This window comes from Macrotis lagotis, chromosome 4 (genome assembly GCF_037893015.1).
Source record: "Macrotis lagotis isolate mMagLag1 chromosome 4, bilby.v1.9.chrom.fasta, whole genome shotgun sequence".
Taxonomy (NCBI): Eukaryota; Metazoa; Chordata; class Mammalia; order Peramelemorphia; family Peramelidae; genus Macrotis; species Macrotis lagotis.
The window spans coordinates 102209290-102223984 of NC_133661.1; the positions used below are offsets into that span (position 1 = coordinate 102209290).

Genomic DNA, 14695 nt, shown 5'->3' on the forward strand with positions numbered 1-14695 from the left:
CTAAATTCGATTATATAAGGACATCAGAAATGACTGAAATACCAAATTTGTTTAGTTTCTATGCACTCCATTAAGTATCAGAAAACCTGGGTTCACATCATTTCATGACTCAAGTTATTTCATATTTCTAGGTTTCAATTTCCTTTTCTATAAAAATAACTAAAAATAGGTGATCCATTTCTACAACTAAATGAGATATATTTCCTGGGGTCAGAGAGAAGGTGACTAGCTTGCTAGATTGCAGAGAAAAGCCTCAACCATTAAATATTTGCAATATTTTATTGTAAAAGGTACATTATTAAGATAATTAACATATATAATCTCTGGGGAGTTGGGTTGGTGGAATGGTAGCTGAGATGAAAAAAGGATGAAAGACCTTTTCCTTTGTGGAATACTATTTCTTCCAGGTCTAAAGTTGTGGCAGCATCTCACTTGCCAGTGGGTCTTCATTTCTAGTTTGACTGGTTTCTACCTAGGACTTGCTTGATTTACTGAAAGAGTAATTTTTTCCTTTGTGGCTTCAAAGTCAGCAACACACTGCAAGGAGATGTAGTCACAGGCTACTATGGTAAAGAACAATATAGAGGGCCACAGTTTGAAAAGAGTGTCCCTATGACAATATTTCATGGGCCAGATATTGGAGAATAATAGTGACCCCACTGCTTTAAACATCAGATGCAACTGCAGCCTATGTTTGATGAGAAACATTATCCAAAAAATCAGTGGATCTAAAAGTATACTTCTTTTGATGCCCAGCCAATCAGAAATGAAAATTTACAATTCTGATAGCAGGATTTCATAGAAATCTATGTTTATTGTTTGATTAAAACATTTTAGCTTTAATGGTTTTAGTTACTCAGTAGCTAAATTTCCTCAGGTGAAAAAGGTACTTTTAGTGTTACACCAGAGCACCTAATTGTTAGAGCTATTATTCAATTAGAATTACCTGAAGGAATAAGAAGAGCATATAATAAAGTCACATCAGTGGACCTTTCTGCCTGTCACGTATTGTCAGTGAGTTAATAAACCAGAAAGCTTGGGAGTGGGGCTCATACCTTGAAGGTATGCCTATGAACTTATTAAATATACCCACGATAGCAGCATAATTTGAGGAAAGGTCGAAATCCTTTCCTCTTCACTGAAAAGGAGCTCATCAGATTTTCGATGTTGGATGGATAAAGTCATCCAAAAAGCACCTAAAGTTTTTCATCCACCCCACTGAAGGCAGCACAATGAATGAGGACTCAGACTGCCTCAGTGTCCCCTTCAGCCAGAGCCACCTCAAACTATTCCTTGATAGTTTCATAGAGATTATCAATTTGGCTCCGAAAGTATTTAGCAAGCTCTGCCCGCTTTGCCTTCATTGTAGGTGTCAAGAGTCCATTTTCAATTGAGAATGCTTCTGGGTGAATGTAGATGTCTTTGACCTAGGTATGAGAGAAAAGGGCATAAAGTAAATTAGAAGCCAAATTATTGACACTGACCACAGCTGTGGCCTTTTCTAACTAAAGGCTAAGGGTTCTATCTCTGGAATGTCTCCTGTTATTTAGATTCAAGGGAAGATAATGAAAGGAAAAGGAAAACAGGCAGTGAGGAGAGAGGATGGGACAGAAGGATATGGGATCCAGCCTAAGAAAATCAGACAGGTTTAGTTCAGGTACCTCTTTAGGGGGTCAGGTCAGGTTTCTGGTAGACTTAACTTCCTCCCTGAGCCTCCATAACAAGCTTACAATCTAGTTTTGTTAGTGAGACACAGTCCAAACTTAATTCCCAGAAAGTCACTACTAATTTTTCCTGTACATGAACCCCCACAGGTATATTTAAGGGAATACTTGAAGGGGAAAAAAATGTCAGGTGAGGAAATGCAGCCAACCATGTTATGACTATCAAGGTAGCCCAGAAAGAGGAACTCAGTACTTAACACAACTGGAGACTACCTGCTTTCCATTTGTACTTGACATAATACTTACCTGTTCAAAGGACTTGAGGCCACCCTCTTTGCCAATTTTCAGCATGTCTTCCAAAATTTTCTTCTTTACAAGCTAAGAATAACCAAAAAAAAAAAAGGACTTAAGTTCAGCTTCAGAAAAGGTTGGGGAACAGGAGAGGAAATGGGACCTTTTTTTTCCTGTTATAATATACTTCTATATAGATATGTTAACCCCTATTAAAATACACTCTCCTTGAGGAAAAGGAATTTTTCAATTTTATCCTCCAATACTAAGCAAAAAAAAGTACTTTATTTATTAAGTCTTCTTGATTTTTTTTTTTAGGTTTTTTTGCAAGGCAAACAGGGTTAAGTGCCCGAGGCCACACAGCTAGGTAATTATTAAGTGTCTGAGCCCGGATTTGAACCCAGGTACTCCCGACTCCAAGGCCGGTGCTTTATCCACTAGCTGCCCAAGTCTTCTTGATTTACTAATTAGTCAGAAAACTTATAAAAGTTTGCTGGCATAACCTTTCCTTAATTCTAACGTCTCAGGATTATTCAATTCAAGTGGAACTGAGAAAATTCACAAGAAAAACCCATCTGACTCTTTTGGCCCAAGATAAATAAATGATGTGCTTGAAACTCACCGCATTTTGACAGAGCTCCTCTTGGGAACCCTGGACTCCAAATTTTGCTGCAAACTTAGGAAGTACATCTGGGTCAGGAACAATCACACCCACTAATGATGACTAAAAGAGAAATAGATAGACTTAGTACTTCTAAGTGTCCTGGAAGTTTCTTTCTCACACTTATAAATCGGGATTGGAAGTGGGGGTTCAGGGAAGAAGAGCTATTTTTTTTCACTTAGGTGTGGCTGTCAAAAATACTTTTTTATAAAACAAGTCAAAAATATACATTTTGGTCTCTTCTTTTTTTCTTTTATCCAAACAGATGCAGTAAGGATGCATCTTCCTTTACATCAAATAATTGACTTACACTCAAATTCAAAGATATTATTTTTCTTTCTAACTAGTCTAGAATGGACTTATTACAGAAGAGTTTCTGTAAATTTTGGAGGTAGCCATGGAATTCAATGGAGAGTGTTACATCTGGAGTCAGAATATTTTGGCTTTGCTACTTACTACCATGTTGAACATCATGGACCTCGTATTCATTTAATTGTCAGATGAGGAGTTTGAACTAAATGACCTCCAAATCCATAATCCTCCCCTTTTTCTTGCCTTTCTTTTCAGGTCCTTAATCTCTAAGGATATGTGATGGACATACTAGCACTGCTTTTATTTTATTTTATTTTATTTTTTAGGGTTTTTTTTTTTTGCGAGGCAAATGGGGTTAAGTGGCTTGCCCAAGCCACACAGCTAGGTAATTATTGTCTGAGACCAGATTTGAACCCAGGTACTCCTGACTCCAAGGCCAGTGCTTTATCCACTACACCACCTAGCCGCCCCACTGCTTTTATTTTAAAAGGGAATATGGGGTGACCATTTCCAAGTTCTAATCTTAAATTCTTTTCATCAAAAGGAATCAGCATAAATTTTTTTCCAATCTCTAGAAATATGTAATCTTAATTACTGAATTCCCCCAAAACAACTTTGTTAGTCAAATTACCCGTAAACTATCTCCATGTACAAAAACTTGGGATACTGGACCACTCCTGATATACACATTTTCTATCTTCTCTGGGGCAATGTATTCTCCTTGGGCCAGCTTAAAGATGTTCTTCTTTCGGTCGATAATCTTCAGAGTTCCATTCTGTATGTGACAACAATAGCTGTTAGTATTCTTTTGGCTCAGCCTAGGACATCCATCTCTACCAATCAGTCTATTTCTACTATTAAACATAAAAGTAATGACTAACATTTATAAAGCATCTTTTGATTTTATGGAATGTTTTCCTCACAACAACCCTTGAACTAGATAGTGCAAAGTTTATACAATCTCTAAACTTGTTTCTTCATTGTAAAAACTGTATAACCCACCCAGAGTTACACAGATAGTAATCTTTAGGGCAAGAAATACTATACCCCAGCTCCTCATTTTTTTCCATATGGCTGTTTAAATTGTCAGTAGAGATGTGGGAGATGGAGGGAAGGGAGTGTAGAGAGAAACAGCACAATAATTAGCTTATAAAAACAGAGATGGTATAGTGAGTAGAGTGCTAGACTTAAAGTCAGAAGATCCAAATTCAGATTCTAGCTCAGATACTTACTACTTTGTGACTGAGCAAGTATGATCAGGGTACAGGGTTAGAGAACCTTTTTTTCTGCCAAAGGTCATTTGAATATTTATAATGTTATTAGTGGGCTATATTTGGTCAATCATTTAATTAAATCACCCCTAAAATACTCTTAGATGTATTGAATTTTTTGAGTCCTGCACCAACATGACCCTCAGGCTAGAGGTTCCCCAACCCTTCTGTAGGATAAAAGGCAAATGAATGGATGGTATAGTGGGTAGCTATAGCTACTGAGAAGGTATAATGGGAGACTAGACTTGGAGTCATGAATACTGAAATTCAAATCCTGTCTTAGAGACTTGGTAGCTGTGTAACTCTAGTTGCCCTTTCTTTATTTGTAAAATGATGGAGATAAGACCCAGTGACCTCCCAGGTCCTTTCTAACTTTAAAATCTATGATCCTAAGACTCTTCAGTTAAGTTTGTCAAAAACATCAATATCATGTTCAATTAAAGGAGTTTGGGATTGTTTAAATTTAAACTAGTTATGTCAATATTTTCCTTAAATATATTAACCCATGTCCAGATCCCTTAGAAGTAACATTCTCTTAGAAGTAACATTCTCTACCAAAGTCTTTCTCTCCAATCATCACTGAATGATAGTATAATAACGTTGCAATTTTGGAGAAGTCAATAAGACCTATTTGTTGCAGGAAAAACTATGTCTGGATAGCCAAGACTAATTATCTGTGACATCTAGTACTCAGGAGCTCTAATCTTACAAGTATATGCCACAATCTAGACAGTGAGCTAACCATCTGTTTCATCATTAGCATCATGACAGATAAATTCACTCTGAATTAAATAAGTGTTTGGGGTGTTAGAATTATTACCAGTTTAAAAGCCTTTAGAACATTTGTATTTGTATGTATAGCAAGATTAAAAAGAAAAAATAAACAGATTCTTGATTCACAATTAGGTTTTAGAATTTTGGATACTTACTAGACTAATTTATATAAGTGTACCGTGTAATAACTGGTATTTTATTAATTTTAATTTTAGTTAATTTTATTAATAACTGGTAGAACTCATCTATTATGTGTAGAAGAGACCTTCCCTCATTTTATAGTAGAGGTTACTGAGGTCCTAGGAGGAGGTGTTTTTACTTAAAGTCATATAGCTTATTAGTGGCTTGGCATTATAATATTAGTAGAACCCAGATCTGACTCTTAGGCCTGTTCTCTTTCCCATTCTATCACATTGTCTCCCTACATCTCATAAAAGATTGGATGAAGCAGAATTCTGGCAGATCCCACACTAGCAGCAAGTGAAATGTCAACTAGCATTTTATATCTTTGTCTTTCAATAAAATAAGCCTTTCAAACTCAAGCAGTATGGGTTGGGAGGGACTGGGGAGGGTCTTGAGGAGGAGGATATAGTTCCACAGGAAGTGATGAAAGAAACTCACTGGTAACCAACGGCCAATGTCTCCTGTGTGAAGCCAACCATCTTTGTCAAGAGTTTCAGCTGTTTTCTCAGGATCCTTCAGGTAGCCTTTGAACACATTAGTGCCTCTAATGCAAACCTTTAACATAAAAGCACATACTGGGTTAAAAAAAAATTCATTATCTTCACCATTTTCCAATTTAGTCTTCCCAGCTAAACCATATTCATGGACTCCTTCTTGGTATCATTAGAATAATTTATAAAGCACTTATACAGATTCTCTCATTTGATCCTAACAACCCCATGAAAAAAGGGAGAACAATTATCCTGATGTTATATCTGAAAGAATTGAGGCTCGTAGAAATTTAAAGGAAATTCCAGGGTCACGTAGGCTGAAATCCAAATCTTTCCGCCCTAAAGTCCAGTGCTCTATACCTCTCCTTCTCCATTCACTGAGAAGTAGTTCATATCTACTACATCTTCAAGCTTCACTTCATTACAGGATAAAGGAGCCCCAACATGGCCTAGAACAAATAAGAAAAGAATGTCTATGATTTTGGAAGATGATGTGCAAATGTTAAATCCCTAATTACACTTGTAAAATGTATTCCAAGGGAATGAAGTTGAGCAAGCTGTCTATTTCACTAGAGACTTAATGATGGGACTGTGTGAACCCATCCCCCCTCCAAAAAAAAAATCTGGCTTTAAAAAAATGAGTGATCTGGACTAGAAGCCTGTATTCCTTTTCCTGGCTAGATACCTTACCTGTTGTCCAGTCCCCAGGTGATGAAAATGTGCAGCCAGCTGTACACTCTGTTTGCCCATAAGCCTCATATACCTGGGGAAATGAAACAAACTTTCAGACCTGGGCTGGTTTTGAACAACTTGAAAAATCTTTTCCCCTAAACTACATGAGAGATTAAAGCAACAACTATCACCAAATAATCCTAATAACCCTCTTCCTTCCTGGAGTAAAAACAAAAACAGTATATTTTCTTTTCACCAAACCTTTCCCTTCTAAACTTCTGCTCCCCAAGAGCCAGTCACCAAAAAAATATATTATTTTAAAAGAGTAGACTCTCCAAACTTCCAGAAATACACAGCTTACCGGGCAACCTAGTGCAGCACGAAGGAAGACCAACACTGGGGAGGAGATAGGTGCAGCTCCAGTTACCATTAAACGTACCTTCCCACCTAGAGTTGCCTGCAGGAATAAAAGAAAAGGTTTCTACTCAAAAAAGGGGTATTGGTTAAATCTAATCCATCAAACCAAAAAGGACTTTAGAGATTATCTCATCTAATCCCTTCATTTCACAGACAAAACAATCTTAAGAAAGTAAGGTAACAATGTGAGACCTTTGGCAATTAGCAGCACCAAGATTTAAATTCAGTCTTTACTGATCTGGTGCTCTATCAAACTACTGCAACCAATAATCCAGTTCTGCAAATACTGATTCATATATATAATCATGAGGACCTAGTGATTCTTCCTTCAAAGAATTTGAATACATTTCTAATTTCATAGATATCACCCTAATTCATGTCTTCTTTCTCACTAGTAGATCATACCAATCTACTTGGCTTCTCATTTCTTTGTTTCAATAATGCCGTATAAATTGAAATGATAGCTTTCCTTACCCCTGACCAGCATCACCACCACTCCCTTAAAAATAAAAACTTTGGGGGATTACTTTTTTTTGCTTGAAAAACCTTTACAGATAAATTACCTATAGAGTGAAAGTCCAAATTCATTAGCCCAGTATTCAAGCTTCTCCACAATCTTTCCCAAGCCTGTCTTTCCAGCCTTATCTCCCAGCACAATCCTTTTTACAATCCTTTGCTCTAGTCAATCTTGTAATCACTAAATCCCAAATATGCTTGCATATCCCCAGTTATATAGCTTGACTCCTACCGTTTTCCTTTTTGACATAACTTTCTTTCAAATCTATTAGCTTATCCAGATTCCATCCATCTATCCCAAAACTACTGTCATCTTCAGAAGCTTGCTCAAACCCTCCTATGAAGTATTAAAGTACTAGAGAAAGGAGGAAATTAACTTGGGATAAATTATGTACTTATATATACTATTCACTAGGCAATTTATTGGTTAAGTTTTTAAAATAATCTGTCATTTACTTATTGACATTGACTCTTTTATATAATGACTCTTTGGGTCCAGAGACTGGCAGGGATGGGAAAGGGGTGAAGAAATGCTCAAGAGCAGAGACTAGACACTGTGTATCTGCATTCTGGTATGAAATCAATTTGTACCTAACAGAATGTACATTGAATGTGATATTAAAAAATGCATCATGGTCCCCTGATCTTGAAAAACTTAATCTTTTGGGGGGAGACTTTAAATAAAAGACATGAAAAATTAAAAGGCTGTTCATGTCTTGAGTGTTAAATGAGGTAATAGTTCTTATTATTGTGACTGACTGAGGTAATTCAGTCATGAGCTCAGAAGAAAAAACAAATTGAGTGGATAAGTGAAAGCTCACCATGCACTCCAGAAAAATAAGGTTTCATGAAACCATAGCCAGAGCTTATTTCTCCATCCATCAAGTAGAAGAACAAATGTAAACCTGGTGACCTTAAGAGGCACACAGTCCCCTGTACTCTAGTCTGAGTAATTAGAATCCCAGGAGAAGGGGAATGCAGCTCATTAATAGTATGAGGACCTTGCACCTGTGAAATAACTGAAGTTCTTGCCAAGAGATTTTTCTTGAAGATACCTGTTTGGACACTAGTTAGGGCCCAAAGGGCATAATTTTCTCTGCTCTGTCTTGTATTCTTAGGTACTTGAGACATATGAGTGAGACCCCCTCAAGAAAACAAATGAGCATTTGTCCCTGGTTGGAGATGGAGGCAGGCAGGGGTAGAAGGGATGGGGAACCAAGGAAGAAACCATGATAGAAATGGCCCAATCTAAGGGATTTGCTTCTTGGAGTTAAGCCAACTCTAGCACAATCCTAAAGATAAAAGGTAAAAATCATCCAAAGCTTGTCATACACACACACACACACACACACACACACACACACACACACCCCCCAATACCTGGATTTTTTTAAATATGAGTTTATCCCAGATGCTGTCTTGCCGAATGATGCCTTGCTTGACTTCACTGAATTTCCTAGAGATGGCCAGATTCAACAAAAACTTCTTGAATGGAGTCTTGGCTTCACTGTGTACCTGTAAGAAAACAGCACTACTTGATAGGAAATGTTTTAGATGCATAAGTACTTATTGCTCCTTAAAAACCACCAAGTGTGATTAGTAATGCAAGCAAGAGAGGTTGACTTCCAGCTGTGGGTATGAAAACAAGTCATATAAACTAAGGCACTGGAAGATAATCAAGGAGCTTCATGGCACTAAATAAGCAGAAGATAAGTGACATTTTAATTTTATCTCCAGGTTCCTGGTCTGTAGCAATCAAAAAAAATTATTAAATATTTCCTATTTATCAGACACTATGTTACTAAATACTAGGCAATACCAAGAAAGGTATTTGCCCAGGGACTGTACCCTAATGAGGGAAGGCAATATGTAAATAGCTAAATATAGCAAGATCTGTATTAAATAGGTGGAAGGTGATATGAAAGCATAAGCTCCAGGGTTGGGGCACAGATATCAGTGAAGTAGATCCTTGCAGACATGGGGAGCAGCCAATGTGAGCAAAGTTAGAGAGACTTGAGATGGAATGTTCTGTGTAAGTAATTGTAAGCCAGTGTAGCTGGGTTGCATAGAAGGGAATATGTGGAAAGGAACAAAGTGTAAAAAGACTGGAAAGATAGAAAGAGGTCAGTTTATGAAGAATCTCAAATAAAAGGACTTTCTATTTGATTCTATAGGTAACAGGGAGTCACTGAAATCTATTAAGTTCAGTTAGACTTAAGTTTTAGGCAAATGACTTTGACAACTTAAATGCAGGATGTATTGAAGTGAAGAGGGCACTTGAATCAAGGAAAACTTCAACAGCTCATTAAAGTTGAATAAATCAGGCTTGCCAACAGAAAAGTTGAACCTGAATGTCTCCTCAAAAATATCCTAACCCCATGCCCAAGCATAACCCCCTTACTTTCCACTGAAATTACAGTTGGAAGAGATGATAGTTACCTAACATCCAATTGGACCTAGAATCCCAACTTCATTTTATAGAGGGGGTCAGAGGTCAGGGAAACCCAAATTACGTAGATAAATAAGTAGCTGATGTAAAATTAAAACTCAGATCTTTTTAATTCTACACTGAAAACTTTTTACCACACGCTGCTCATATTGTGTGGATTTAGCAATAGACTAATAAATTTTGAGAAATTAATTTCATTGTAATTCAAAGATTTCCTAAATGCTATACACTTTTCGGGGGGGGGGGGATGGCATTTGGTCATTTAAAAAAAAGATCCAAAACCAAGAGATACCAGAATATTCAAGGGGATAATAGTGGTTCAGACACTGATGGTAGTTGCTAGAAATAGTTGCAAAGGAGCAAATTTTTTTTAAAAAATCACCGCTACTCCAAAATCTTCATAGGTACTTGAAAGAAGTACCTAATCTCTTTCTTTACTTAACTATTCTCATAAAACAAACCTTATCATAGACCCTGTTGAGAAGACGAGGAACCACTGGGAACACAGTTGGCTGTAGGGTTTTCATGTCATCAGTCAAGAGCTTGATATCTCCTTGGAAGAATCCCACTCTGGCACCACTTGTATAAACAACAGCCTAAAGGGGAAGCAACGTGTGTAGTCAGTTTTCCTAAGATCTAAGACAGATTTTAAACTAGACAAAGGCATGAAGCTGGCCAGTTCATAGACTCCCAGATTTGGAAGGGACCTTAGAAGTCATTAAGCAAAACCTGTCCTGTCCAAGAATTCCCTTGCTACAGCATCCTTACAAGCTTTCATACAATTTTTAATTGAAGACTTCTAGTGAAAGAGGAAATCCAACTTTCTCTACTACTTCTGGGGGCAATTCTAATTATAGATGGCAATAATCATAAAGAGGAAACATCTCCATATAAAGCCCAAATTTATCTCTTCATTTCTACTCAACAATACACAATGCTGGTCTTTGGAATCAGACAAAATTTATCTTTTTGATCTTCCCTCAAAAATTTTTGAGTTTTTCTTCTCTGCTATCTGATATTCTTTTGTCCCTTCATATGTCTACACATCTTTTGCATTCTTCCCTTTTTAACTTTTCAAAGCCTTCCCTCAGGAAAGAATCTGAAATTCACTCATACTCCTTTATGAATTAAGAAAATGTAAAGCTGTCTCTAGCACAGGACAATCAGGACTTTGACCTAGAATACTATAATTCAGAAGGACTGACAAACACTCTCCTAGGCTAACCTACCTTATGCTCCAAATCAGTTCTTCTCAGCCTAAACATCAGCAATAGAAACCTTGTGACAAGGTTTCCTTTTTCCTTTTGGCCTAAAGTTGTATAGAAACCTCATTTCTTTCTTTTGCTAGGCAATGGGGTTAAGTGGCTTGCCCAAGGCCACACAGCTAGGTAATTATTAAGTGTCTGAGACCAGATTTGAACCCAGGTACTCCTGACTCCAGGGCCAGTGCTTTATCCACTGTGCCACCTAGCCGCCCCTGAAACTTCATCATTTTCCATGGTGTATTTTGCTCCCTCCAACAGCTACATCCCTAAGGAGCTCAACCCCTGCTTAACATAGGTGAAAAAGTCTTCTTATATAAAAAATCCAATAAATTTTAATGTGTTCCTTCCAGGAATTTGTTTTTCATAAAGGGACAATCTCTTTACCCAAAAGAATGGGTGATTTTTCAGTATTATCTCTTAGTTGACAGGTCATCGGAAGGAGTATTTGGAGAATGGAGATGTGTGGGTACTTAAAGACAGCCTTGCTTTTTGATCATCAGATTAACCTCAAAACAGCTCCAAATAATAAAATTAAGCTCTCCCATCTTATTCAAGAAAGAATCTCTTTTTGTAGTATAGTATCCTGACTGATATTATTTCTGAACAATTGCATGATTTATTATTCCAAGTTTCCTTATTCCTTACCTATTGAAATGATTTTATTTTCCTTTTGACATTAAGGTTTAGCATTTTAGGGAGAATGATGCTGTTACATATAAGCTTTTATATCAACTGTCTTGATCCTCTGCTAACCTTTCTAGGTAAGTTTATTGCCATTTGATGGACTGGGTCACAGAGGTACAAAGTAGTCAAATTGCTCAATTGGCTAGTGGCAAAATTGGGGCTTCCTTCCCTTTCCACTAAAGAATGAGTCCACCAGAAATTATATATCTATCAATATGGGAAACTAAAGAACAGATTTTCCTTCCAAATATTTATAAAGTGAATTAAGATACTTACCTGGACAACTCTTTCAAACATATGAGCCAGAGGAAGGTATGATATTGTCACATCTTCAGGTGTGGGCACAAAAATATTCTAAAGTAAGATATTAACACAGATTTTTAAAAAGAAAAAACCTCACATGATTCTATTAAAGTTAGTTTTCTTCCATAAATTTAATTATCTCTTCAATTAAGTTATCTCTAACTACATTTAGTATTATAATTTTTGATGATCATACATATCCAAAGTCAAAAGAAGTACAAGACCCACAGTGGGCAGGAATTAGAGATACATGTTTTTTATTTACTGTTGACCCAGAGTAGTTTTATCCTTCTACCAGTTTTTATTCAAGTCCCCAAAGAGTCAAAACAGATTCACTTACAAGTCTCTCTTTTCCACTCAAACAATCACTAACCTCGACACATTTAAGAAAAGCTGCAGAATTTGCAACAACATTCTGGTGTGTCAGCATGGCACCTTTGGGATCACCTACAGGAAATGAAAGTGAGGAGGGTAACTTTAATTTCTTTTTTTACAAAGAAAAGAAAGATGCAACTGATTTTCTTCCAGAGAAGTGTGTAATCTATAGACTAACTTATGTACAAAAAAAACCACATTGTCAAAGGCTACACATTTCTAGGAGACTTTGTTTCTCAGAGATGCCACCATAGTAAGTCTTAGTTTCCAGTTTCATGAAAGTGAGGCTAGACACTTAGACAAAGAAAAAATATCAGGTATATAACTGCATTTGAGATTTAATCTTTTAGGTATTACTCCAAGTTCATTAAAAATGTTTGACGTGTTCCTTTCCATTTTTTTGGTTTCCTTACTCTGAGCCAGAAGCACTGATTTTTTTAAACAGTCCCGTATATTGTCAACTGCCAACAAAGGCCCATGGGTATTGGTAAGGGCATCTGCTTCAGAATTTCCTCCTGTGAAACCCACAGTATCCTGGTTCTATCTATTCTATCCAACTCTGAGACTCTGATCTCTCTCCTTGGCTGGATCTTCATCTAGGTCTCATTGGCTAACGAGGTATCTCTCACAGTTCTGATCTTGGCCTTCTTATCTTCTCCTACCATACTATGTCATTTGGAAATCTCAATAAACTTCTGGTCTCTTATGATGAAATCTCTCCCACTCCAATTCATTCTCCACTCAGATGTCAAAGTGATCCTCCTAAAGCTGATCTTTGGTCAAGTCATTCCCCCCAAATTCAATCAACTACAATGGCTCTCTTTTGTTTCCAGGATCAAACAGAAAGTCCTTTCTATATTTTACACTCTCTTAAAACCTGGGCCCTTCCTATCTTTCCAACTTACTTCTACTCCTCCCCTCTACCCTCCATGTATTCTTTAATCCAGTGACTTTGACCTCCTTCCTGTTCATTTCTAACTGAAGGCATTTTCACTGATCATCTATCTCCTATACCTACACCTCTCTCCCTCCTCAGCCTCCCAGCTTTGATAACTTCCTTCAAGTCTCTTCTGAAGTCCTGTTTTTACAAGAAGCAGATACTTAGGTACTTAAAGTTATTTAAAAATATTTGTTTACAGATTCTGTTCCCTAAGTTGTTCTCTAGTCCTCTGATTCAATAAAACTGAACCACTAGGATAAAGTTCACTCAGGCCAACTGAACAAAACACATAGCTTGAAAACTCCTGGGAAAGTCAAATATCTTCACCTTCTAAAAAATATAACACATTTTAGATCCTTCCATAAGCCTATCTCTATCACACAGATAATACCATAGCCCTCTTTCTTTAATTAAAATGCCTGGTTAACTTTCCTAATCCTACTCTCTTTATTCTGCTGCTTGAACATCCTTTGTATTGGTATTTATTCATGTCAATGAATCTTAAATTCCTGTCCTCCAGGTGACTACATTTTAATCATAGGATATTTAATATAGAATAAACAAATTAATTTTCAAATGATTTTGTGGTTTCTCTGAAAGCATGATCAGTGTTTTGAGGTTACTTAGTGCTTTCTTCACAATTCTGTGAAGTGGGAAATATATTATTACCATTTTACAGTTTAAGAAGTAAATTAAGACTTTAAGAGGTAAGATGACTTGTTCATGATCACAAAGCTATGCAAGTATCACAATTGTGATTTGAACTGTCTCCCAACTTCAATGCTTCAACTATTATAATGTGCTACTTCCTATAAGCCCATCATAAATATACCACTGACTGACCTGTTGTTCCACTGGTAAAACATACAATACTGAGGTCCTCAGGTTTGGGAGGCTAGAAAAAGAAGTATAAACACTTTATGCTACTGCAGTTCTTAAATATCAAAAATAGACAACTCAAAACATGAATATAATAAAATAATAACTTACCACAGGCTTTTTGAAATTCTCTTTGCCCAGAGTCTGTAAGGAAAAAAAAACACCCAGAAAGGAAAATAATCAGCCAAGAAGGAAAGCCTTACACAGAAAATTTATATTGCCATACTTTTGGGGGCTACCATCTAAATTTCTTCCAAGAGGAAGAACTGGTAATAAAACTAAATTAAAAATACTCCCACAGAATAAACCCTATCCAGACCAACTCAACCTCTAACAGAGAAAGTATACAATCAGGACTGATGCTATGGAAGAAAGGGGATAGTGGTAGATCTTGAATGTCTTAGTTTTAGCCTTATATATATTTTATATAATGACTTATCTAACTATAACACATCTCACACCTCACCTACATTTCCTTTTCTTTCTCCCTGCTCCTATCCCTATCTCTATCCCTTAACCTAACTCTTTTATTTGAAGCTAAATTTATT

At 36.7% G+C, this 14695-nt stretch overlaps 1 protein-coding gene across 4 annotated transcripts in view; it reads right to left on the reverse strand.

Annotated features, from left to right (window-relative positions):
• Positions 1-265: 265 nt before the first annotated feature.
• The window catches only part of ACSL5 (acyl-CoA synthetase long chain family member 5), a 48478-nt gene continuing 34048 nt past the window's right edge, over positions 266-14695 (reverse strand). For all 4 annotated transcript variants that reach the window (XM_074233695.1, XM_074233697.1, XM_074233696.1 and 1 more), the window contains 14 exons: positions 14259-14291; positions 14112-14163; positions 12327-12400; positions 11927-12004; positions 10163-10297; positions 8633-8767; positions 6681-6776; positions 6338-6410; positions 6008-6096; positions 5595-5711; positions 3560-3703; positions 2578-2679; positions 1971-2042; positions 266-1427 (listed from right to left, as the gene is read on the reverse strand). In XM_074233695.1, coding sequence (XP_074089796.1) covers positions 1287-1427; positions 1971-2042; positions 2578-2679; positions 3560-3703; positions 5595-5711; positions 6008-6096; positions 6338-6410; positions 6681-6776; positions 8633-8767; positions 10163-10297; positions 11927-12004; positions 12327-12400; positions 14112-14163; positions 14259-14291 — 1341 coding nt within the window. In that variant the 3' untranslated portion in view covers positions 266-1286. The remainder of the gene's footprint in view (positions 1428-1970; positions 2043-2577; positions 2680-3559; positions 3704-5594; positions 5712-6007; positions 6097-6337; positions 6411-6680; positions 6777-8632; positions 8768-10162; positions 10298-11926; positions 12005-12326; positions 12401-14111; positions 14164-14258; positions 14292-14695) is intronic.